Raw genomic sequence first — 26,721 nt, 5'->3', positions numbered from 1 at the left:
TTTGGCGTTATTTTATTGGCCCAAAAATTCCAACGTCCCGGGCCCGTACGAAGTTTCTACGGACCCGGGAAGGCATCGGAAAAACCAGTTTTCAGCGCACAATGCGCATGCGCTAAAAACCGGCTGGAGCTTGACAGATCCTAGACAGATTGGGAGCGAGGACATTTGTATGGGCAAGATTGCGGGATTTGCGCATATCTTGCCCAGCAAACGTCCTCAAAAATCTTGTATCTGAAAAAGCCGGTGCATAGCATATTTTTACAGGCACAAGTGTTTAAAAACGCACATAAACACAATAAAACAAAATAAACGCATTGTATTGTTAAAAACCCTGCCCACTAAGGTAAGTTTATTTTTAACCCGAATTACAAAACAAAAAAAAAATCGGAAATATATTGTTTTTTTCTGAACTTTTAATTTCAATTAATTTTAATTATGCGAGGTCTGTTTTTTATTTTTTATTAGTGTGTGTTTGTTTTTTTCCCCATTAATAACACTGAGAACTCGTAGTTATGTGAGTCTCAGTGCTATTAATGAGAACCTGTGAACCTACCTGATTTGCTGAACAGTCACACGTGACTGCACCTTCTGCGTCGGAACCCTCTGGGCAGGAGCGCACTTCACAGCGCGGGAGGAGAAGGCTTTCCCATCGGAATATAGGGCGCCTCCTAGACCACCAGGTACTTTCGTAAAAAATCTCCGGCGAGGAGGCAGTTGCCCGCGGGAAGACCTGCAGAGGAATTTCTGGCCCACTATCCTGGGGAAGGGGTTCTGATTGTGCAGATGCTGGGACTTCTGCACTGTACTGCCTCAGGCAGGTGCATGGGGAGGTTTCTGGAGGGCATTGTGGATGGATTTTCTCCTTCCTTCTCTGCTGATATTTCATGTGAATTTGGAGAGCAGGTGGTTAGTTTTTAAAAAATATTACCACAGTGACTACACTTCAAAAAGTACTACATTGGCTGTAAAGTGTTTTGGGACATCCGGTGATCGTGAAAGGCACTATATAAATGTAAGTTTTTAAAAATTTGTTCCTGGGATGTGGGTTTCACTGACAAGGCCGGCATTTATTGCCCATCCCCAATTGCCCTTGAGAAGGTGATGTTGAGCCGCCTCCTTGAACTGCAGTCTGTGTGCTGAAGGTACTCCCACAGTGCTGTTACGGAGGGAGTTCCAGGATTTTGACCCAGCGACTATGAAGGAATGGCGTTATATTTCCAGGTCAGGATGGTGTGTAACTTGGAGGGAACTTGGAGATGTAGTGAGGAGGACTTCATTATGACGGGGGTTGCTTCATTTTGGTTCTGTCTCTGTTTTGAGGTGTGCTCCGGGGTCTGATCCTCTGTGGGCAATGTTGGGGATATACTAATTTGTGCTACAATGATTGTTGGTGTAGACATCTGCCACTTGAAGGCACTGGTTGACCATTGGGTGTATGTACTGATATTTGGGTCAGCAGCATGGGTTGTGATGGAATATCATATAGGAGTATTTCTGAATGTACTTCTGAATGCTGGCCAGAGCTGCTGGGCTTCTTTATGGGTGGAAATTATCGATATAGAAGAACTGCCTAAATCTAGCCCTGTGGAGTTTAACGGCATTACTCCTGCTCATCTCCAATCAGATCAGTCAAACTGAAATAATCTATCAATAGGTACTCAAAATTTCATTATTTTATATACCTCTATCAGATCACCTCTGTCTAAACTATTCTAAGTAAATAGACCCAGCTATTTAGGCTTCTCTGCATAACTAAGGTTCTTTAAGCTGGGAATCATTCTTGTGGCTCTCCTGAACCTTTACCAAGGCTTCTAAATCACCCACCATGTGAGGGGACCAAAACGGGACACAATACTTTGGATGCGGTCTAACTAAGGACCTATATAAAGTTAGAACGGTGTCCTTTGACTTCTATTAAATGCTTCTATTAATACAACCCGTTTGCTTTGGCTATGGCTTCTCTGCCTTGGTTGTGAACCTTGAGTGATCGGTGCACAGTAACACCTAGATCCTTTTCTCTCAAACACTTTCTGTATTGTTCCCTGTAAATGGTAAGTATATTCTGTGTTGGTCCTGCCTACATGCATCACATTGCATTTTTTTAGGTTAAGTGACGTTTGCCATTGTTTGGCACATTCCCCGAGCAAATCTAATTTGTTTTGCAGAAGATTGAGCTCTACAGTTTTAACACGTGCACCAATTTTAGTATCATCCGCAAACTTGCTGACCATACCCCCAGCACCACTGTCCAGGTCGTCAATGTAACAGTGAGCTGTAATGGGCCTAACATCTATCCCTGTGGGACACCACGAGTAGCCTGCCTCTAGGCTGATCACAACCATTGACTACAACTTTTTGCCTGCGGGTTGGAGCCAATTCCCAATCCAATGTATCACATTCCCACTGATATCACAAGATTTTACCTTACAAAGGTTACCTTATCAAAGACTTTTTGAAAATCCAAGTGGACAATGTCAACCAGATTACCCTCCTCCACTAACCTAGTAACCTTCACAAAACTCAAGCAAGTTTGTATGATACTGCACAACCTTTTCCGGAAGCTGTGTTGAGTATCTCCTTATGTCCCCTTCTTTTTCCCAATGATAGAGTATTTAAGATCTCTTCAAGCATCTTCGCAGTGATCGATGTTAGACTAATGAGCCTGTAGTTCCCTGGCTCTGATTTGTCCCCTTTTTTGAAAATCAGATCTATACCTTCTAGCCTAAGGAAACTCTCCATGACTCTATTGAGCTCTTGAAGATGCGGGCAAGGGGCACCTGTCCTATCTCTTTAACCACCCTTGGGTGGATGTTATCTGGATATGAAGTCTGATCTATTTTGAGATTTTCTATTCTATCCGAAATGACATCCCTATCTATTTTAATATTTATAATGTTGCTGTCTCCAATACATCCTACAGCTGGACAGTGAGCATCATTCACAGGAATAGAGACTGATGTAAAATAATCATTTAACAGTTCTGTTATAGCCTGGGAATGTTTGAATCTGTTCTAAACTGTCTTTCCATGGCCCCATAACATCTTTTAATGGTCTTCTGACTCCTGACATAACTGAAAAAGTTTTTGCTATTACTACCACAATTGTGCACCATTTTCTTTTCCAAATATCTCTTAGCTTCTCTAATGACTGCTTTTGGTCTCTCTAGTGTGTGGTATTTGTCTGTGTTCTGTGAGTTAAATTCCTTAAGTCTGTAAAATGCCTTTTGCTTGAGTGTAATTTGCCTCTGCACATTTCTCATTAGCTATAATGGCTTTGTTTCGCCATGTGCCCTTTTAACTATTGAGACATACATGGCCTCATCTGTTTTAGAATGGTTTTGAAAGCAACCGTAAATCATTAATGCAGTGTATGTGAGCTGTTCTGCAGCCATCTATGACTAATACGAAAGCAAAATACTGCAGATGCTGGAATCTGAAATAAAAACAGAAAATGCTGGAAATCTCAGCAGACCTGAAACGTTAACTCTGTTTCTCTTCACAGATGCTGCCTGACCTGCTGAGATTGCCAGCATTTTCTGTTGCCATCTGTGACTACTTCAGTCACAATAGTTTAATTAGGTTAGAAGTGACCAGACATTTTTAATGTTATTTCTTTTAATTCAAATGTTTCCTTCAAGTTACAATAAGTTTAAAACTGCGTCTTTTTACTTTTGAAGTTTCAACAATAAATCAGTGAAAAGATTAATTCGCATTTTGGTGCTCTCAAATGTTAAGCCCAATTTTGTTGTAGTTTTTTGTGTGTGTTAAAGGGTATGTTATAATCTTATGAGGGCACAAGTGTTCTGTACCTGATGGGACATCAAATGGCTGCTTATAGATCGCCCCTAACACAGGCCAGATGAACTATATAGAGGCACCTAGTTTAAGAAGAGCCTTTTTATTCAGATATGGTATTTAACATTTATTACTGTGGTGTATTATAGCAAGAATGAATAATGTGGTGGTTCTCCCTCATCTAAGATGGGGCTAGTTTTCATTATTACCATTTTTTCTGTAGGTCTGTGGTATTATCTGTCAGGAAGCAAATGGCCTTGCCTAACTCTGATTGGCTCTCCTAACTTTGGGTACAGATCTGTGCACAGAGACCTAGAGGCTCAGTTAGCAATTGTCACAGAAAACCACAAGTTACAGCAGCAATTACAGCAGGTCAGTAATGAATTGGTGAACTTGAAAAGGAAGAAAGCTTTCATTTCTGTTTTATGTTCCGCATTTACAATACAATTATCTACATCCACTTTCCATGAAGGGGCAAATTTTCCATTTTAGTGCTCCTGATGCAGAGCTTCACACACCAGCAGTGCTAAGGATGAACGTTTTCCCCCAACTTTTAAAACTGGTTAAATTACATGATTTTCTTATTGCCATTTCTCAGTCAGAAGGAACCGAGCTGAGCCAGAGGCTGGTAAATAATGCGTCATGTATGTCTTTATGAATATAAACATCTATGCCTTCCCCACTCTAAAACACAGTTAATTGACATTATAACCAAGACTGCATGCTCACATCGCACATGAAATGCTGTCTTTACTAAGCCTTCTAGTGCAACATCATCATCATCATCTAGCCTTCTAGTGCAACATAAGACTACATTGAAAGAATGATCTGCATTACTACTGCCTACAATAAATGTAGAGTGATCGCTTCCTTGGCCCCTTGCTCAATCACCCCTCCAGAATAGCTTCCGTCAACAAATTAACCTTGATGATCTTAATGCATAGTATATATTGTTTAAATGTCAACAACTGTCTCAATATTTAAAGGTTCTTTCAAGTGCTGTATGAGCTGTTAATTAGACACGTAAGCCATCTAATTTAAACCCATTTGCAATTAGAAAATAGGTGGAAAAGCATCTTTGAATCAGAAATTGGAGGCCCATTGAGTCTTATCAGTGCATGTGCTGGTGCTGACTCACTTACTGGAGCTTATCTACTTCAATTCTATTCCCTGCTTTTTCATTGGACCCTTTTAGTATCTTTCAAGTGTTTATCTAATTGTCTCTTAAACTGCAACTGAGTTGCCTTCAATAGCCATTTGTAGAAAAGCATTTTTTTATGCAGGGGAAAGATCCTTCTAATCCCCCTTTAAGCTTCCAGCACTAATTCTGAGATTTTGGTTCCATGTTATTAATTTGCAGATTCGTGGAAATAATTTTTTTCTATTTACTTTCAACCTCTTTCATAATTTTGAACATTTATATTGGATTCTTCCTTATCGTTCTCTGCTCCAGTGTTGCTTTTCCATGTCCTCCTGGGTAAACCTGTAGTTCTTCCAGTATTCTATTCAAAATATAGAGGCAAAATACTTGTTGAGAATCTTATCCATTCTTCTATTCTCTACAATAGGTTTACAGCCTTCATGTCTTACTGGTCCTACCCTTTAACTATCTTTTGCTAATGATGTGCTTATAAAAGCTCTTGCTATTGCAACAGCAATTTGCATTTATATAACAGCTTTAATGTAGAAAAATGCTCCAAGATGCTTCACAAAGTCTTGAAGAATGGATGCTGAGACTAAGCAGGGTGACCAAAAGTTTGGTCCAAGACATGGATTTTAATGGGGATCCTAAATGAGGAGAGGGAGATGGAAGGGCTTAGGGAGGAAATTCTAGAAAGTGGAGTTTCAGTAAGGTGAAGGGGTGGGGAATGTACAAGCAGCCGGAGTCAGGGAGTTGGGAAGAGGTTGTCGGGTTGAAGGTGGTTACAGATTTCAGGGGCAGGTGAGACAGTGATGGAATTGAAAGATAAGGACGAGAATTAAAAAAATTGGAGTGATGGGGAACTGGGAGTTAATGTCGATCAGCGAGGATGGAGGTGATGGTCAAGCAGGACTTGGTGCAGTTTGGGATACAAGCAGTAGAGTTATTACTCTTTATGTTGAATCCCAGTCTTTTCATATATTCTGAGCCTTCCTAATTTCTCTTCTGGCTATGTGAAATATACTTTCATTCAAAGAATAACTACTGTACTGTGTGATACATTAAATTAATATTGCAGCTAAGACAAATATTAAAATTTACCTGTGTTTTCTAGGAACAAGAGCATCTATACTGCCTGTCAAGTGAGGTTTTGACGACTACATTTGAGCAACCCAATAGATATGTCAAGCTCTGGGTGAAGCTGGTAACGCCACTTATAAAGAACTTTTTCTAGAAACTAAAGGAAGGCCCTCCTATTGTAAGTTCATTATAGTTCAACTAGTAGCTTTGTTTTTATACCCAAGTTTATAAAACTGTTTTGAATAGATGGAAGCAAGGAAAAGGCTTTAAAGACTGCAGTTATACTGCCAACTTTGCATCAATACATTGTGTATGGTCTCCACTGGCCTTAAGATTTTCTGTGTTTCAATGATTGATTTCAGTCTGCTGACATCAAAACTCATTTTATTCAAGTTTGCATGAAGACCTAGTAGTTGTCAATGTTTCTTTGTCAAAATGGAAAAGTTGGAAATGTTATAATTGGAGGACTGATTACACTTTATCCCAGGTTAAATGTCAGGCTGAGTAATAATGATGTGATACATTCTATAACTATTAGTTACATTTTGGAGAAAACGACTAGGTTGTAAAATAGATTCAGAATCAGCAATGTTTCAGAATGATAGCAGTTTTCATTATTCTACTTCTGATTAGGCAATAAGAATGTAAGTTTGGAAATATTGGAATGAATGCTAGACAGGAATTTGGTTGATTGCACACTTATTGAGTATCTCAGCTGAGGGATCTGAAACAAATTTGAGCGTGATTGGGGAAGGTACGTCAAAGTATTTTTTAACTTTAAGCTACTAGTTGTCCACTATCGAATGCTCCTGCCCATTCAAATACTAAGGCCCTGAATTGTGGTCAGAGGCTACCCGCGGGGAAATGCTTCCGATCCGCAAATAAAATGCCCGTGTACCTGGTGGTCCGGAAGGTACGGAGACTCGCACCTCTCCAGGGGGTAGAGGCCTATGTATCCCAGGGCCGCAGGTGGTTTGCAAGCGCCCCTGGGATCACATGGGCTGGCCCAATGAATGAAAGAAGGGGATTTCATTCATGCTTATGGGGATTCCGTATGTATGAATGAAATCCTCATTTGCATGAATGGGAATACTCCCCAAAAATACATTTAAACAACACATTTTTAAAAATTACATATTTAAAATTATTTCATTACATTTTGAAAAATTAATTTAAATCTATTATGCCTTGTTGCTGCGGAGAAGCGGATCTAACCATTTAACCCCTTAGTGAGAAATGGTTTTCATATTCTCTTGCAATTGTGTATCTTTTGGGAATAATTTGTAAGTAAGGCCCTTACTGATTGGTATTTATTGGGTGATGTCATGCCCTATCCTTCAGCCTTTCAGTTTTGAAAAGAAACAACAAATGGGAGCGTTATTTTCTTTTGTTGAGTTTAGAATAACCTCAGAGATATGGGGGAGCGGATTTCCCCTGCTGAACACCCCATGTGTGGCAAGTTCTGAGGCGCTAACAGTGGAAATCTGTAACACAGTCTTTTCCCCCTTTGTGCTTGACGAACATTTCCTGGGCCGTCTCTGGGATGGGTGGGAAGCTCCTGGCTGAAAACAAAGACTGTCCCAGGAAACTGAGTATTCGTAATTGCTGGCCAGCCAGTTGAAAGTCTTGCTGCAAGCTCTCTGGCTGCTGCTTTTGAACATCCCCATCTGAGATATGTGCTTATTCACAGGCAGTATTCCCGTCTGGCTCAACCCATTGAAAATATGCTTAACTCAGAAACTGAGTCAGGTTTAACTAAGTCAGGCACATTTCAAATGTTCACCATCTGATTTAACTGGGGATGAGAGTCATCCCTGTGATATTGGCCTTATTAAACTTCAAGTTTAGAGCCTATTTTCTTCCTTCTGTGGTGGAAGTAATAAATGGTATTCATTAACATTAGTTCAGTTAGTCACAAGACCATAAGCTGATACAATGGATGTCCATGAGGAATATGCTGTTTTAAAAGGAAAGAGTTATTACACCATGTAAAATGCATATTTTGCTGCTAAAGTGGAACATTGGGCCCCAAAATTCCTTGAATCACAATTCTTATAGCTGCCTCCAGTGCTGACCCCACCAGAGTTTGCGGCAACAGCGGGAGGGCACCTTATTGCATGGGGCAGGTGCAACTACCATTTTTTGATGCATCATCTACCTCCGCCTACCTGTAGGAGAGGGGTTTGGCCAGGACCTCCCCCTACCATGCCCATTATCTCTTTGGTCCCTTGACAGTTGGGCCTGATCACCAAAACAATTTTTTTGTCCTTTGGGAGTCCAGGCCGAATCTCAGTTGAGTAATCAGGAATGGGAATTCCTGACTTAGGGAGTTCTTGCTCCCTGCTCTTCATTTACCTGCTAAAGAGTGGATGGAAGTTCTGCCCCTTATGAGACATTGAGGAAACCTCTTTGTAATGCCAGGTTTCTGCCATTTCCAGTCTCTAACTTTCCTGGAGGATCTGTAGGAGTTATAACAGAAGACCACCAGATTTCCCCCTCCCCACCCCCCAATTAAATTTCAGGGTCTTATTTTCTTAAGGTCACTAGCTTGTGTCTGTAATAGTGTCACACCTTGAAGTGTGGTTTCTGAAATATGACATATTCAAAAACTTTAGAATTTACTGGCCTGCCACTTACACCATAGAGCCAATTTCTGATGTAGATCATTGTACTATTAACCAACTCAATCTTCTGAGGGATGTACCTAATAATGGACATAAAGTCTAGAACTTCAGGATATCTGTTTAACATTACAAACTTCAGTTCTGTTAAATCCCATATCTACCCATCTCCTTTTCAAGGTTAAATAACAATAACTCCACACATCCTCATTACTACTCTGTTGTTGTGGGAGAAGGTAAATTCTTCTCATGTCAGAGGTGATGGAAAATTGGGGGTCTCTTATGGGCATGTGAACCTCCCTGCAATATTTTCCAATTTCCAGGGGTAAAGATGAAACTTTACTCTGCTGAGTCTTCAATGATTAGTCCTGTTGTGAATCTAAGTTTACTTATGCATACTTGGAGGATGTGGGTCATGAAAAGAAATTGAAGAAACTTTTAAGTGTAAAGATAATAGGACAGCCATGAAAACTAGTCCCAGCCTGTATGTGTATTTAATCCTTCAGTACAGTCTCTGGCTAACTTGTGTTGTAGAAAGAATAGGAAGTCAAAGTTGCAACAGATATCACAAAGCATCTAAACTTTCAAAGCTTCCCATAAACCTCTTCTGTTTAATTTTGCATTAGTTCTGCTTGAATAAAATCAAATATGCACTTCAATTAGATTATTCATTTTAAGCATGTAACATTTATTCAAAAACCTTTTAAGCAGACATTTGAATTTAAAAAAAAAAATCTGTGTCATAACATTTTATGAGGTTTCAGTTTATAACTCTTGACTTCTTTCCAGTTTAAACTTGTAGTAAAACTGCAACAGCTGCAAGGATCCACTTAGCTCGTTTTTCTTTTGTTTTCAGGTTAAATGTCCAGACGTAAGTAGGACCTCGGGTGCGGGTTTTATACACTGGGCACTCGTAAATGTTTCTGAATTCTTGACGATCCACTGGAATGGCTTTGATAAATGCAACTGGCATCGCTGGTGTGAGCTCCTTCAGTCGTGCATCAGTAAGAACTCCAGTGTTCTTCTCCCAACGTGCACCTTTCAGCAGAGAAAATATTATGAGTCATTTAACTGGAAAATCTTTTACCGCAAGTACATAGTTTGTTTACGGTTTAAAAAAAATGTAAACAAACAAAAATAATGAAGACTGAATAAGTACTGTCCCTGATAGAATGTCTCTGTATTTAAGGAAACTTTGTAAGCGATTTCTTATGTATTTAGAAGCCTGCTAATTTGGTAAAATCTAATAAAATTAATTGCAAGTTGGTTGTAGAATTTTCTTTTACATTTATGTATCATTACATGCTCATAGTTAAACAGCTTTTCCTGTATTTAACACATTTTATAGTGATGTATTAGTTCAACAATAAAATTGTTTCAGCTACAGTTACTATTTTGTTAAAACACAGGGCTGAATTTGCGGTCAGAGGCTTCCCGCGGGTGGATGCCTCCGACCAGCAAGAAACCTACACACTTGCCTTCTGCCTTGGGATGCACGGAGACTTGCGCTCCTGGGCCTCTACGCGTAGGCCTGCATTGATAGATGTCCATGTATCCCAGGGGTGCATGCTGTTTCTCAAATTAAATGTCATTTTATTTAAGGAAACTTAAATAAAATGGCATTTAATTTGAGAAATTTACATGTTTTAACAGGACTAAAAATAAATTTACCTTTTTGCACAGGGTTTTGTATAAATTATAAAAATAAAATGTTATTAATGTTTTTTAAACTCTTGGGTGTAAGAATTTCATGGCCATTCATTGGGTTATAGCTCAACTCTCCGCCCACGGAGGCCTTTTCCCCAGGGATGCATGTGATCTGTCAAAAGAGAATTCTTGACAGGTCGCAAGTTCCGGGTTTTAGCACATGCCTATATCCAGAACTTGCAAGGCCCCGAAAGGCGCGTGTGCACCCGCCCGTAGGGGCCGCAAATTACGGCTGCTATTGATGGTGATTATTGTTAATTTGCAACATCTAAAGCTCTGATTGGGGCCCCTTGATTACAAGTCCTGATTGGTCCCCTTGGATGATAAGACACACCAGCAGTTTTTCTGGAATGTGTAATTAGATCCTCCCTGCCTACGTAATCGGACCCACACTTTCTTTCTCTGCCTCTCTCTCTCTCTCTCTGTGCCCCGGTCTCTCTCCCACCTCCGATCTCCCCTCTCAGAAAACCGTGAAAATGTTTGTGTAGATAATCACAGCAATATTCTTGGCAAAAGTCCTGGAGGTTCATTTTATATATAGTCATTGATTTTCGAAAGATAACCCAAAAGCCCTTGTAGCAGGCTCAGGCTCGAGCGGTAATGGCAGCAGCTCCAGGCTCAACAACGTGGTTCAGCCCCACTTTCGGCTTCCTCATACATCATAGTGCACATGCGCAACCGGATCGAGCGCTCATGCGCAAAAAGGGCACAAAAATGTTTGTACAGATAATCACCGGTGATTATTAGTATGGAAATGTCTTACCTTCCATGTACAGCCCATGGATGAAGGCTCCTTCTCTGGGAGCACTTGTCATATCTTCTTTGGTTTTTTTTGTAACTTCCACAGTTAGACACATTTTATCCAGTGGCCATTCATTTTTTCTGGCCATAGATTGCATTATAGCTGTGAGGAAAGACTGTGGATTGAAAAATCCACCAAGCCACACTGCACTAGGCAGAGCAAAATCTGCACTCCATGATTCTAAATCCTGGAAATAAATAGACAAGTGAGAAAGTTGCAGCAAATTATTCATCCCTATATACATTTTAAAACTATTTTCATAAAATAAATTGCTAAAGCAAATCGGGTGCTGGAATGTATTTACAGGACTATTCACTGTAAAGCAAAGTACACCAGCTTGTCGTACAAGACCTTAATCAGACCTCAGTTCTGGTCTCCTTACATGGTGGGTGATATTAAGGCTTTGTAAAGGGCGAAGAGGAGAGAATGAAGATTAATTCCCAGTTTAAAGCATTTACGTTACCCAGCTGGGTCTCTATACTTTAGAGAAGCATAGAATTGGGGGTGATGTGATCGAGGTATGAAGGGATTAGATGTTGCTTGTGTAGTTCAATTGTTTCAACTGAATAGATTAGGTAGGACCAGGGCTCATTTGCAAGTTATCTAAGGGTAGAACTAGGTTAGATATGTGAACCTGTAGAACAGGCTACTGGCTTGCTGAATTCCTTTGAACAAGAGCTGGAACAGTTTCTGGTTGGGATGGCGAACACCTCGTACAAGTGGTAGATACGTTGTAACATTGGTCAAGGCTGTCTCCAGGACGAGTATCAATCGCTGAAGGGGTCGGAGAGGAATTATTGGCCTGGGTTTCTAACTGGTTTCTCGCTTCTCCCAGAAGGTCACATGGCTCAGCATGGGGTTGGGTGCACAAGGCATCATAACTGTATGGGACTGGCTGGAAGATCCAGTAGATCTTTTGCAGTCTATCATTTTTCAGATGTTCGTAGAAGTGTCAGCTTGGCTCAGAGATAGCACTCTTGCTTCTGAATCAGGTTGTGGGTTCAACCCCCATTGTAGGACACCAGCATGTAATGTAGGCTGTACTGAGGTATTGGCCGAGAAATCCCAGCCTCCCCGGGTCCGTCAGCTTTGCGGGGAGGCCTCGCAAAAGCCGGTTTTCAGCGCGCAATGTGCATGCGCTGAAAACCGGCTTTTCCGATCTGTCAAACTCTGGCTTGACAGATCCTCCGTATCCCCACAGCCAGGACATTCGCATGGATGGGCAAGATTGCAATATTTACCCATATCTAGCCCAGCAGATGTCCTGAAAACTCTTGCGTCTGATAAAAGAAGGCGCGTAGCCTACTTTTACAGGCATGAGTTTTAAAACATAAAAACATAGTAAAATAAAAGTTTTTAAAACACATTTTAATATTAAAAACCCTGCCCACTAAGGTAAGTTTATTTTAAACCATAATTAAAAAACCTTTTAAAAAAAAATTGGACTTTTTTTTAATGACATTAATAACTTTAATGTAAATTAATTTTAAATATGTGGTGTACTTACTCTATTTATTTGTTTGGGTGGGGCGGAGTGGGTGGTGTTCCTCAATCATAATGGGAACTCCTACTTACCGAGTTCCCATTATTATGAATGAGAAAATACTGTACCTGGATTGGCTGTCCAGAGCCATGTGACTCCAGCTCCAGCTTACTGACGTCCAGATGTGCACGCATTCCAATGTGCAGTGAGTGGAGGCCTCAGGACCGGGGTCGCTGGTGGGCGCAGCAGGAACAGGTAGGTGCGCATCTTTTTTAACATTTTCTGTCAATCACCCACGGGAAGCCCTCAACCAGGATTTCTAAGCCATGGTTACATGTCAGAGATGACATCTTTCAGATGAGGCCTTGTCAGCTTGTTCAGGTGGATGTAAAACATCTTATGGCACTTCAAAGAAGAGCATTTAGCCCTCAGCCAACATCACAAAAACAGATTAACTAGTCTTTTATCTCATTATTGTTTGTGAAACTTTGCTCTATGCAAAATGGCTGCCATGTTTACCTACATCATCATCATCCTTGATTCCGAGGGACTACCTATGATGAAAACTTGCTTCCACTCTTAAAATGAGTCCTTAGGTGGCTGAACAGTCCAGTCCAATACAACAACAATGACTACAACTCAAAACTAATTTACTGCTATGATGTACTTGGGATGTCCTGGAAACCTGCCATGTCCTGAGGATGTGAAAGGCACTATCTATGTTAATGCAAGTTTATTCTTTCTATTTACATGTAGGACTACAAACTCAAATAATAAAATTGTTATTTTGTGTATTGTCCATTCACCCTTGTCTAATGAGCCCTCATTATGAAAAGAAAATATAGCAGTAATATTTTGCCTGTCATATTGTTGTTGATTTATACTTTTACTGCCCCGTGCTGAGTTAAATTGAATTTTATTTTTCCTTGGAGTTATGATAAAACTCATAAAATATAATATGCTTATTGCTCTTGAAGCACTAACTTTTGAATTGTATTCAAAGTTGTTATGGAGGCAAACATAACCAGTTTACACCGAGAAAGGGCCGATAAACAATAAACAGATAATGAGTTCAATGACCAGTTAATTTGTTTTTTTGATAGTATTGGTTGAGGAAGGAATGTTGGCTAGAACACGAAAACTATCTGCTCTTCTTTGAATAGTACCATGGTATTTCTTACATCTATCTGAGCAGGTAGACATGAACTTGGCTTAATGTTTCATCCGAAAGATGACACTTCACCCCCTATAAGTAATATTAAAGAAGACAACAGTAGCAGGTTTAATTGCTTCTACTTTGTGGAGCACAAAAAAAAGAGCGAGGAGGAAGTTGCAGCTCACTCCAGATCTCAGAAGCCTGAACCAATTTCTAAATTTAATTAGGTATACAAGTGGCTCTGTGGTAATAGAGGGCTGCATGTTTAACTTTGTAAACTACTCACAGAATCAATTTCATTTTGGAATTAACTGAATAATAGGCTTGGTTCTTTTGAAACCCAACAATTGGTGTTGGATCTAGTTTAGGCATAATTGCTAGAGAGGATAACTTGGGGAAATAACTTTGAGAATAGTAATGCATTGTACATTATTCTTTGTACATTGATATATATCACAATTATTTACCAACTAAACATAGTTAAATTGGTGTGACTCACCCTGATACGAAGGAGAAGATCAGTAAACCATGCACCCAAGTTAAAAAGTGATGGGTAAGCAAGATCTGCCCACGTTGTTGGGATTGTGTCCAAAAATAAGGCATTTGAAATATTTTCCATATCAGCTGTGATGGTCAGTTCTCCCTGAAAAACAACACAGCTATAGGATGCATTTGTTACTGAAATCCTAAGTTCAAAGATTTTCTTCTACTTTAGAAAAGGGTGCAAACTTAGTGACCAATGGACTAATAGGAATGCATCACCTGCTAAACTGGCCAACTTGAATCTGTTACATCTCTCAACTTTTTCCAGTTCTGATGGAAGGTAATTGACCTGAAACATTAACTCTGTTTTTCTCTCCATAGATGCTGCCTGACCTGTTGAGTATTTCCAGCATTTTCTGTTTTTGTTATCTATTAGGCTACTCAACAAGTCCCAAAGGCTAAGTTCTTATTTGCCAACTCATGACCACCACAATAAGAGCATCCGCAGAATAAGACAACCTCATTCTCACTGGACGTATAAACAACTTAAGATTTCTCTCCAATGAGTTGTATTCTGTGAACTATCTTGTATTCAGGTCCACTATGGCTGTATCGCCATGTCAAATTATTTGAAGGCAATAAGACCGCAAATACAATTCATCGCAATAAGCTGGAGTTGTTGGTAGGTTGCAATTTTAAGGCTTGACGATTATTCGACTGTGTTATCATTGAATGTTGGACAGGAAATTGCTCTTTGAATAGTGTCTTGGGATCTTTTAACAGTCACATGAACCACTGGAGCAGGCAGATAAAGCTTCAGTTTGATACCTCATCTGAAGGTTAGCACTTCTCAAATTCAGCACTCACAAGATAATTATGGATGTAAAAAGCCATTCGGTCCATCTCAGTCTATCCATTCAGAAGCCCTACATTTCCCACCCACCCACCCGAAATTGCTGAATCCAATACTGGTTCTTACATGATTCAAAATCCTTTGCCTCCACCTTTCAATCTGGAAGTCCATGCCATGTGTTGATCACTCTTCATGTAAATAAGAGCTTCCTGATGTGTCTTAAGTTTGTCTTTTACTAGTTTCTCATGTCTCTTTGTCCTACTCTTGCAATTTAATTTAAAGTAATATTCCAGATTTACCTATTCCGTACCCTTAACTATCTTGGAGTCTCTACAAAATACCATTTAGCTGCCTCTTTTCCAGGCTGTAAAGCCGAAGCTTCTCCAATCTTTTATTGTAACTCAAATCTTTTACGCCAGGGATTAGCCTCATAGCTTTTCTCTACATTGCCTCCAATTCTCTCCCTTGTTTCTCGGCAACCAACACGGTACTTAAGGTCTGACTAGAGTACTGTACAGTTTGATCACAGCTTCCTCTGGCTTATATTCTAGTTTAGGCAATGTAGTTCAACAATTTATTTGTGTTGTTGATTGCCACTCTGCATTACGAACAGAAGTAAGCCTTTCAGCCCTTCAAGCCTGTTCTGCCATTCAATGAGAACATTGCTGATCTCCCGTTTTGGCTCCATATTCCTTAATACCCTTGGTTAGCAAAAACCTATCAATCTCAGATTCAAAATTATGAATTGAGCTAGCTTTTGTGGGAGAGAGTTTGACACTTCTACCATCCTTTGCATGAAGAAGTGTTTCCTAACTTCTCTCCTGAATAGCCTGGCTCTGATTTTAAGGTTCGGTCCCCTTGTCCTTGATTCCCCCACCAGTGGAAACATGTACTCTCTACCCTATAAACTCCAAATTTGCGGATTACACTAAGTTGGGTGGCAGTGTGAGCTGCGAGGAGGATGTTATGAGGCTGCAGAGTGACTTGGATAGGTTAGGTGAGTGGGCAAATGCATGGCAGATGAAGTATAATGTGGATAAATGTGAGGTTATCCACTTTGGTGGTAAAAACAGAGAGACAGACTATTATCTGAATGGTGACAGATTAGGAAAAGGGGAGGTGCAACGAGACCTGGGTGTCATGGTACATCAGTCATTGAAGGTTGGCATGCAGGTCCAGCAGGCGGTTAAGAAAGCAAATGGCATGTTGGTCTTCATAGCGAGGGGATTTGAGTACAGGGGCAGGGAGCTGTTGCTACAGTTGTACAGGGCCTTAGTGAGGCCACACCTGGAGTATTGTGCACAGTTTTGGTCTCCTAACTTGAGGAAGGACATTCTTGCTATTGAGGGACTGCAGCGAAGGTTTACCAGACTAATTCCCGGGATGGCAGGACTGACCTATCAAGAAAGACTGGATCAACTGGGCTTGTATTCACTGGAGTTCAGAAGAATGAGAGGGGACCTCATAGAAACGTTTAAAATTCTGACGGGTTTAGACAGGTTAGATGCAGGAAGAATGTTCCCAATGTTGGGGAAGTCCAGAACCAGGGGTCACAGTCTGAGGATAAGGGGTAAGCCATTTAGGACCGAGATGAGGAGAAACTTCTTCACCCAGAGAGTGGTGAACCTGTGGAATTCTCTACCACAGAAAGTTGTTGAGGACAATTCACTAAATATATTCAAAAAGGAGTTAGATGAAGTCCTTACTACTAGGGGGATCAAGGGGTATGGCGAGAAAACAGGAATGGGGTACTGAAGTTGCATGTTCAGCCATGAACTCATTGAATGGCGGTGCAGTCTAGAAGGGCTTAATGGCCTACTCCTGCACCTATTTTCTATGTTTCTTTTAAAATCCTAAAAACCTCAATCAAATCATCCCTTAACCTACTATATTCCAGGGAATACAAGCCCAGTGTATGTGTAATCTAACCTTGGTAACATTCTGGTGAATCTGCACTGCACCTCTTCCAAGGCCAATATATCCTTTCTAAATGCAGGGCCCAGAACTGTACACAATACTCCAGATGTGGTCTAACCAGGGCTTTTATAGCTGTCACAAAACTTTCTCCCCTTTATCTTCTAAACCTCTAGTTATAAAGGCTTATATTCCATTAGCCTTTTTGATTAATTTTTGTACTTGACTGACTGTTACATTTTAGTACTCTGTGTACATAGATTCCCAAATTTCGTTGCACCTCCACTGTTCCTAGCTTTTCACCATTTAAAAGAAATACTTGGATCTGTCCTTTTTTGGTCGAAAATGAATGACTTCACACTTGCCTGTGTTGAAATCCATCTATCACAGTTTTGCCCACTCACTTAATCTATCAATGTCTCTGTAATTTTATGCTCCTGTCTTCACTACATACCAATCTTTGTGTCATTGGCAAACTTAGATATATGGCTCCCTATTGCATTATCTAAGTCATTAATAAATATAGTGAATAGTTGAGGCCACACACAGATCATTTGTGGACACCACTAGTCACTTCCTTCCAATTCGAATACACACCCAATATCCCTATCTCTTCTACACCCAAACCTCCTAACTGAGTCAATAATTTGCCTATGAGCTTTAATTTTAGCTAACAGTCTCTTATGTGGAACCTTATCGAATGCCTTCTGGTATTCCAGATAAACTACATAGATATTTCCCTGTTTATTATTTTAGTTACTTCCTCAAAAAATTCAGTTGGGGCATTAGACATGTGCTACCATTTACAAATCCACGTTGGCTCTCTATAATCAACTCAAATTTCTCTCAAGTGGTTCGTCACTCTGTCCTTCATTATAGATTCCAATAACTCCCCCAAAACAGATGTTAGACTAAGCAGATCTATAACTTCTGGTTTCTCTCATCTTTCTTAAAAATGGAGTTACATTTGCAATTTTCCAATCTAAAATGACGATTCCTGAATCAAAGATTATGGCTAAAGCATCTGTAATTTCCTCCTCTAAATCCTTTAAAACCCTGAGGTCAAAACCATTAGGTCCTGGGGATTTGTCAGTATTTATTTTTCTAATATTTTTTTCTTGCTTTTGTTAACTTTAGTGAGTTTCAGTCCTTGATTCATTAGTTTCACTGGAATGTCAGGTATATTACCCTCTTCCTCTATGGTGAAGACTGATGCAAATGAATTATTCAACATGTTTTTGGACTGCTCAGCATTGGATTTATTAAATCTCCTAGGTCTCTTTCAACATCATCCTTAGCTATTTCATCCCATTCATAGAGTACATATATCACTCAATTTTCCCTCTTAGGTGCAGTACTTTACTCTTGTCGGCATTAAATTTCATTTGACATCGTTCTGCCCATATGCATATTTTTAAATTTCTGATCTGCCTCCTTTGATTCCACTGCCCCCATAAATTTCATTCTGCAAATGTGACTACATTGCATTAAGTTTCTGAATGCAAGTCACTGATGTGAATTAGAAACAGTCGTAGTCCCAACAGTGAGCCCTCGGGCATCCTACTCTGTACTTCCTCCACCCTGACATAACTCTTCTAACAAGTCTACATCGTTTTCTACCCTTCAACCAATTTCTTATCTATTCCCAACCTGGATCCTCCACTGCTTTGAGCTTAGCTATCAGCCTTTCATGTGCAACTCTGAAATGTCTTTTGAAAATCGAGATGCACCAAATTGTAGGGTTATCCATAATCCACTTGGGTTGCCACTTGCTCAAATAAGTTGAGGAAGTTGTTAGGTGGGATTTTCCTTCCTCAAAAGAAGTTAAGGCGGTTGTTCAGGCATATCTTCCCCTTCTGAAGCCATGCTGACTGCTGTTTACTAGGGGTTTTGTTGTACAGATAATCCTTAAATTTACCGCTAATAATCATTTCTGTATTTTGTATGGAATTCAAATAAGACTAATGGATCTATAGTTGCTTATGTCTGTATTATGACTTTTTGAATATGGGCACCACGCTGGCTTGTTTCCAATCTACTGGTCCCTCCCCAGCGTCCAGTGACTCCATCGAAATAATTGTCAATGCCTCAGAAATATCCTCACCAATTTTTCAGCCCATGAATGAATAAAAAAAAATTAATAGCTTGTCAGTTTTAGATTGTGAGAATGAAGGGCAAACTATTTCTCTATTTATTCTCCTCCTCCCCATTAAACTACTCCATGTACATAGTTTTCCAACCTTTGTGTTAGTGAAATAAATTGTCATAAGACTCAAATGTAACTGCCACACCCTATCTCCAGCATTTCCACTTCTGTCCTGGTTGTCCCTTAAACAGGACTCCTGGGGGCTGAAATTCAGGCATGCCAGAAAGTTGGTGCACCAACGATTTTTTACCTGTTTTTTCCGCTGGGAGCGATGAGGCGGCCTGCGGCACTTTAAACTTTTTTTGATGTCGGACCGGAAGTTGGTCATAATGGGGGCGGAAGTGCGGCGGTAACTCCTGTTGAGGGGCGGGATCGAGTATCCACCGCTGTCACTCAGCGGCGGAGCGGTGATGACGTCACTGCACGTGTGTGTCACCACACTCCCCTCCGTTAAAGGTGAAAGAATCGGGGATTTTTTAGCTTCGGCCACTGGGCCACCAGGGAGGGTTTTGGCTGGGCCAGTAGCCTGGCACCCAAGAAGGGATGCCTGGCTGTCTGTTGGTGGCCCAGCTGATTGTGAAGTCAGCCGGCAAAAATAAAAACGTGGCGGCCGTGACAATGCGCCCTTCCCTTGAAGGGCCACTGCACTGCCAGGCCGCATACAGTCAGGAGAAGGTGCACCAACAGAGAAAGCTGTCAGGGGCACCGCGCGGCGGGGCAACGATTTTTTGAGGTGAATTTGGGTCGGAGTGTTCTGGAGGTGCGGGAGAGTGGCAGTGTGCGTTTTGATGGCGCACTTGCGGCGGTCGGTGGAAGTGGGGACAGGCCGAAAAATCCCTGAACTAAATTTAGATCGGGGCGACCCATTGACCGCAACACGGCGGTCACTCGATTCCGCCACATGGCCGCCGCAAAACGGTGGTAACAGGCCTTATTTGGACCCTGAATTTCGGCCCCTTGTAATTGATGGCGACTAGTGTAATTCATCACCTCTCCTTCGCATGATTCAAAAATAAAATCAGCAAACACAAGACACAATCTTTTGAAACTTACAAAATAAGAAATATGTATATATCCTGTTGAAAAGCAGCTGAGGTCTGGGAGAAAGCAGATGGTAGTCATGTAAACTTGCCTTTGGAAAGTTCTGTATAGAGCTCGCCAAATTTTGGGGATTTGGCTCTCAATTGGCACAATAAAACATTTTGTACTAAAATAAATGAAGTCATGTGGTCTAAAAAAAAGCCCAACCATCATTGGATGTCATTATTAATTGATATTCACATTCAAAGAATCTGTACATCCCCCCCCCAAAAAAGAGTAAACTTAAAATCAATTATTTTTAAATATGACCAAACCTTTAGTCCCAGAAGTAGTTCCTTCAAAGACCGTTTTATTTCTGTAGTCAGTATATTTGTTCTTTCACATTCCTGGAACACCACTACCACATAAGGTGTTCTTTCTTCCACTTTAGCCATGACCTCATGCATATTAAAACCGTCTGGCAGTTTATCCAGGATTTCATCCAAGATTGACTTAACCTGAATATCAACAGTATTGTTAGATTCCATTTATATCTGAGATTTTACAATATTATAGGGAAGAAATTACTGTCAGTGATGTTATACAAATATGGGTACTAACACACTCATAGTAAATTCCTCTTTCTATTATGTTGACAACAAATTGCATTTATTTATTGTAAACATTCCAAAGCACTTCACGTAAGAGAAATGGAGGCTGAGCAGTAATGGAAAAGATAGGTGATAGACTTTTGAAAGTGGGTAGAGAGAAGCAAGGTAGAGGGTTTTGAGGAGTGACTTTCACACATTGTAGCCAAGATAGTCGAGGAGGATGATGTACAGGGCCAAAGGCAGCAGAACCAAAGGATCCTGCCTTGCTTTGCCATAGAAATAAGAGTAGCCCATTCAGCCCCTTGAGTCTGTTCTTCCATTCAATTAGATCATTGTTGATCTGTACATCAGCTCCATTTACCAACCTTTGTTCCATATCCCTTGATATATTTACCTAATAATATCAATGAAAATTTCAATTCACCCACCATCCACAGCCTTTTGGAGGAGAGAATTCCAAATTTCCACTATCCTTTTGTGAAAAACTGTTACCTGATTTCACTCCTAAATGTCCTGGCTAATTTTAAGATTAAGCCCTGTTTTGGATTTCTCCACCAGAGGAAATAGTTTCTCTGTATCTACCCTATCAAATCATTTAATCATTTTAATGAAGTCAATTAAATCACACCCCAACTGTCTAAATCAAGGGAATACAAGCCAAGTTTATACAACCTGTCCTCAATTTAACCTTTTAAGACTGGTAAATCCGGTGAATCTGCACTATATTTTTCCTGAGATTTGGTGCCCAAAACTGAATGCAGTACTCCAGATGGGGTTTGACCAAGGGTCTAAACAACTTGAAACGTAGAATCATAGAATAGTACAGTACAGACAGAGGCCATTCAGCCCATCAAGTCTGCACCAGCTCTTTCAAAGAGCAATCCAGTTAGTCCACTCCCTCACCTTTTCCCTATATCCCTGTAAAATGTTCTTGTCAAGTATTTATCTAATTATCTTTTGAAGGCTACTATTTAATTGGTATCTACCACCCTATCAGGTGGTGATATGCATAACTGCATTAGCATAAACTATGCATAACTTCCTCCCATTTGAATTCCAATCCCCTAACATCGCCCATCTCTGCCCCTGCCTCAGCTCATCTGCTGCTGAAATCCTCATCCATACCTTTGTTATCTCTAGACTTCACTACTCCAACATCCTCCTGGCTGGCCTCCCACATTCTACCCTACGTAAACTCGGCAGCTCGTGTCCAAGTTCCGATCATCCATCACCCCTGTGCTCCCGGTTAAGCAATACCTCGATTTCAAAATTCTCATCCTCGTTTACCAATCTCTGCATAGCCTTGCCCCTCCCTATCTCTGTAATCTCCTTCAGCCTCACAATTCCACCCACCCCGCAGATGTCTGCGCTCCTCAAAATCTGCCCTCTTGAGCATCCCTGATTATAACTGTTCAACCATTGGTGGTCGTGCCTTCAGCTGCCTGGGCCCCAAGCCCTTGAACTCCCTCCCTAAATCTCTCCACCTCTCCTCCTTTAAGACGCTCCTTAAAACCTATCTCTTTGATCAAGCTTTCGTCATCTGCCGTAATTTCTTCTTATGTGGCTCGGTGTCAAATTTATTGATTTTGTCTTATAACACTCCTGTGAAGCGTCTTAGTATGTTTTACATAACATAAGAAATAGGAACAGGAATAGGCCATGCGGCCCCTCGCGCAGGCTCCGCCATTTAATACAATCTTGGCTGATCTGATCATGGATTCAGCTTCACTTCCCTGCCCGCTCCCCATAATACCTTATTCCCTTATCGGTTAAGAAACTGTCTATTTCTGTCTTAAATTTATTCAATGTCCCAGCATCCACAGCTCTCTGAGGCAGCGATTTCCACAGATTTACAACCCTCTGAGAAAAGAAATTTCACCTCATCTCAGTTTTAAATGGGCGGCCCCTTATTCTAAGATTATGGCCCTAGTTCTAGTCTCCCCCATCAGTGGAAACATTCTCTCTGCATCGACCCTCATATCGGAATTTGGTGCGAGTTAGGACACAAGCTGCTGAGTTTTAGATGACTTCCAAGTTTAGTAGGGTAGAATGTGGGAGGCCAGCCCAGGAGGGTGTTGGAGTAGTCAAGTCTAAAGATAACAAAGGCGTGGATGAGGGCTTCAGCAGCAGATGAGCTGAGGCAGGGGCAGAGACGGGCAATGTTAGGGGATTGGAATTCAAATGGGAGGAAGTTATGCATAGTTTACTATGTTAAAGGCGCCATATAAATACAAATTGTTTTTGCGATAAAGGCTAACATTTTATTAGCCTTTTTGATTGATTTTTGTACATCTGCAGTAGCTTTTTGTGATTTGTGTACAAGGCCACCCAAATCCACTAGTCGCTTACCAGAATCAAAATATTCTGCTGGAGTTCCCTGCCTCTCCTTGCTCTGCTCTGCTGGTACTTTTGTAAAACATAATTACCTGCTCCTGAGTCTGCCCCACCTGCTGCTATACTTTAATCCCAGCCCTCTCCTCTCCTGACCCAAACCTGATTTTGGCCGTACTGACTCTGCAATTAAAAAAAACAACTTTTTATCACTTGCTTTGGATGTTGTGAGCTACCCTCCATTGCCAACATCCGCCTCACTTCTCAGGCAATCCTGGGCCTTACTCTTTCTTTGGTCATACTGGATATTTTAATTTTCCTTCATCTGGTTAGTTCCCCAAATTACATACTGTAATAAATGCTTCGAACTAAAAAAGCTATTATAAACATTGTAACAAAAAACATACAAAGCTACCAGCACCTGTCATCCCTTTACAGGCAACTTGTGCATTTTAAAAAGACGATTGTGGGGCTGCTTGCCTCGCTATCCCGGCAATCCTCAGGAGGGAGGGGTGGTGGTAATCATTCGTATTTTATAGTCAATGTAGCACTCCTGCTACATCAGGCTCTACAGGAATGATTATTGATTTTTTTTCCCTTAGAATTTAGTTGGTAGTTGCTGCTTAGGTTGCAGCAACTGCTCTGCTCATTATCCGATTTCCCAGAGGGAGCCTAAAACAGGTGTTGGGTCCCTTGCATATGTAATTAATAGGCTGAATGCCTCGTTTTTTTCAGGCCTTTTAGTGCAGAGCTATGCACTACGAGGACATATTTAGAATGTAGGATTTACCCCATGATTTTCACTACATGAAAATTAAGCTATGTGCTGGGAGCACATAAGATGAATAATTTTCTCATTACGTCTTTGGTTAAGCTTGGCATATAAGAGTACAACCTTTGTTGAAAAACAGCTTTTGAAATGGTTGCATATTTTGTGTTTTAATTGACTTTTTAAAAAAAGAAACGTGACAACAATGTTTTAAGGAGTCTCTGTAAGAAAAGTAATATGTTGCCTGAAGTTCTGCTGGTTAGGTTTAAAGTTCAACTTATCTTGTTCCTTAAGGTTAAAAGAAATACCTTTTCCTCCCTAGTTACCCCAGAACCAACTTGACCAGTAGATTCTTTGGGTTGCAACTCGAGGACTGTGCGAAAAAGCTTTTCGGAGATCACCGTCAGGAATCCAATTTCTGCATTCGGATGCAGGCCATACAAGTATGGACTCTCCGGTGGCAATATCTCATTCACGTACTCATGATAGCCCTTATAACGAAAAATGGAAATTTGTGTCACTTTCATTTATAAAAAACAAATATATGAAAATTGGGAGTAATTTTAGCTCCCAAAAACGTGTGGCTTTGGGTCGGGTGGGAATTAAAAAATCTCAAACAGGAACCCAACACCCCCACCTCCGGTTTTAAAGGAGGCAGGATGAGTGGGCGGAAAACCAATCCGCTCTCAGGAGGTGGGTAGGTCATTGAAACCATTTAAAGATGCTGCATGCCTCCAACAGGATTTCTATTTTTAACCACAGTTTGCCGGGTTTCCTGGGCCTTGGGAAACTCGGCAGGTAAAAATTAGGCGAGAAGGACCGAATTCAAAAGGTAAGTGTCTTTACAGCACTGCTTGTGGGCCAAAAGGAGCAGGTGTGTTTCCTCAAGCGTAGCAAGCTAACCCTGTAAAGCCCCTCCGACCCTCCACAATCTCCATCAATAACAACCCCTATTCACTGAACCCTCTCTGTCCTCAATCTCCAACCCACCTTCGGTATCTCTCCAAATCCCCGCCCCCCCCGCGATCTCTAACCCTAACATGCACTAAACCTACCTGCTCTCGGGGTGCGGCATTTTCGGGAGTGTTCCCCGCCCAGCATGCAGCTGCACCCAACTGGGGAGTGCCGACATACCCAGTCTGAAGTGCGAACCACGAACTGCACAGAATTGCAGGCAGCACCTTCAGGCCCAAGATGCGTGACATGTTCCTGGGAGCAAAATGGAGGTGGTTCTCCAAAGCTGTGTTGGCTGACAAAATTATTAAGGGGGAATCATCACCCCCTTGACACCCAGTAGCTCCACTACTGATTGCAAATTCTAGGCCAATTTGTGTTTATCTTATTAGCATTCTGTGGGATTGTCCTTATGTTATTTGTGGTGTAATCTTAACATACTTTTTATACTATAAGACTTATGTTACCAAGATTCACAAAGACAGGCTGATAGGAAGACCTCATAAAAAAGCAGAGCAACAATATTCTCTTGACGTGACAATATTGCATTATTTTTTTTTGAAAGCTCTTACTTTGTAATCAGAATTGGGTGGGATAGGGAAGCCTGGTGCAAGCAAAAGTTCTCCATCCAGCATTTCATTTCTGATGTATTCCTCCAGATAAGTACGACAAAGTTTACGATCCCAGTCATCGGTGATGTGGCCTCCATACATTATTTCACCAAATAGATAGCGCAAGTCATCCCAGGGAACCTAATAGTTAAATGTAGTTTACCGTGACAAAAAATGTAGTTGGTGAGCTCAATTTTTAACGTCTGAAGAAAAACATTAATATAAAAATATAATGTATTACTTGAGGATTTAGCTCCTTCGACTTATTCCATCTAATGGGCCCAAGTTTCCACATGATTCGCGGCTGATTTTTAGGAGCAACTGGTGGAGAACGGACTATTTTAGAAATCGCAATTCTCTACATTTTTTTTTCTGCAGTTCTAGTCAGGTAGAACAGTTCTAGTTTAGAACAGAATTTTTTCTTCAAAAGGGGGCGTGTCCGGCCACTGACGCCTGATTTGAAAGTTTCCACAGTGAAAATGTACTCCAAACTAAAGTAGAATGGAGCCAGTGAAGATTTTTGTAGAACTGAAAAAACCTGTTCTACACATTAAAAAATCAGGCGCAGGTTACAAATTAGGTGTCCAGAACGAGGTGGGGGGGAGGGGAGGGGAAGGGAACTTATTAAATTCGACAATAAATCCTTATTTATACTTCTACAAATATTATACAAATAAATCCAACCTGAATAAACATTTATAAGCCACGAAAAGATTAAATAAACCATCTTCCTACCTGTGTGAAAGTGCTTCAGCCAGGGAGAATACTGCAGCCGTTCGTGCCGCTGAGAGAGAGGTGGGGGGGGGGGAGAGAGAGAGGTGGGGGGGGGGGGAGAGAGAGAGGTGGGGGGGGGGGGAGAGAGAGAGGTGGGGGGGGGGGGAGAGAGAGAGGTGGGGGGGGGGAGAGAGAGAGGTGGGGGGGGGGAGAGAGAGAGGTGGGGGGGGGGGAGAGAGAGGTGGGGGGGGAGAGAGAGAGAGAGGTGGGGGGGGGAGAGAGAGAGAGAGGTGGGGGGGGAGAGAGAGAGAGGTGGGGGGGGGGAGAGAGAGGTGGGGGGGGAGAGAGAGAGAGGTGGGGGGGGAGAGAGAGAGAGGTGGGGGGGGAGAGAGAGGGGGGGGAGAGAGAGGGGGGGGAGAGAGAGGGGGGGAGGGGGGGAGAGAGGTGGGGGGGAGAGAGAGAGAGGTGGGGGGGGAGAGAGAGAGAGGTGGAGGGGGAGAGAGAGAGAGGTGGGGGGGGGAGAGAGAGGGG

At 41.3% G+C, this 26,721-nt stretch overlaps 2 protein-coding genes across 3 annotated transcripts in view; one reads left to right on the top strand and one right to left on the bottom strand.

The window, feature by feature from the left end:
- LOC139226778 (CDP-diacylglycerol--glycerol-3-phosphate 3-phosphatidyltransferase, mitochondrial) overlaps positions 1-9,902 on the top strand; it is a 40,575-nt gene extending 30,673 nt beyond the window's left edge. Inside the window, exons 8-10 of one of the 2 annotated variants that reach the window (XM_070857778.1) lie at positions 4,018-4,166; positions 6,050-6,193; positions 9,493-9,902. In XM_070857778.1, the coding sequence (XP_070713879.1) occupies positions 4,018-4,166; positions 6,050-6,169 (269 nt within the window). In that variant the 3' untranslated portion in view covers positions 6,170-6,193; positions 9,493-9,902. Of the gene's footprint in view, positions 1-4,017; positions 4,167-6,049; positions 6,194-9,492 lie in introns of those variants that run through there. The other variant, XM_070857779.1, reaches the window with a different exon arrangement.
- The window catches only part of LOC139226779 (dynein axonemal heavy chain 17-like), a 1,002,254-nt gene continuing 984,833 nt past the window's right edge, over positions 9,301-26,721 (bottom strand). The window contains exons 76-81 of the mRNA XM_070857781.1: positions 25,438-25,617; positions 24,220-24,402; positions 20,536-20,718; positions 14,284-14,427; positions 11,107-11,332; positions 9,301-9,674 (exon numbers count right to left, since the gene is read on the bottom strand). Coding sequence (XP_070713882.1) covers positions 9,427-9,674; positions 11,107-11,332; positions 14,284-14,427; positions 20,536-20,718; positions 24,220-24,402; positions 25,438-25,617 — 1,164 coding nt within the window. The 3' untranslated portion in view covers positions 9,301-9,426. The remainder of the gene's footprint in view (positions 9,675-11,106; positions 11,333-14,283; positions 14,428-20,535; positions 20,719-24,219; positions 24,403-25,437; positions 25,618-26,721) is intronic.

The sequence above is a fragment of the Pristiophorus japonicus genome, chromosome 16 (genome assembly GCF_044704955.1).
Source record: "Pristiophorus japonicus isolate sPriJap1 chromosome 16, sPriJap1.hap1, whole genome shotgun sequence".
Lineage (NCBI taxonomy): Eukaryota > Metazoa > Chordata > Chondrichthyes > Pristiophoridae > Pristiophorus > Pristiophorus japonicus.
Note: the sequence above shows the minus strand (reverse complement) of the source record. Positions and strands in the feature narration are given on the sequence as shown.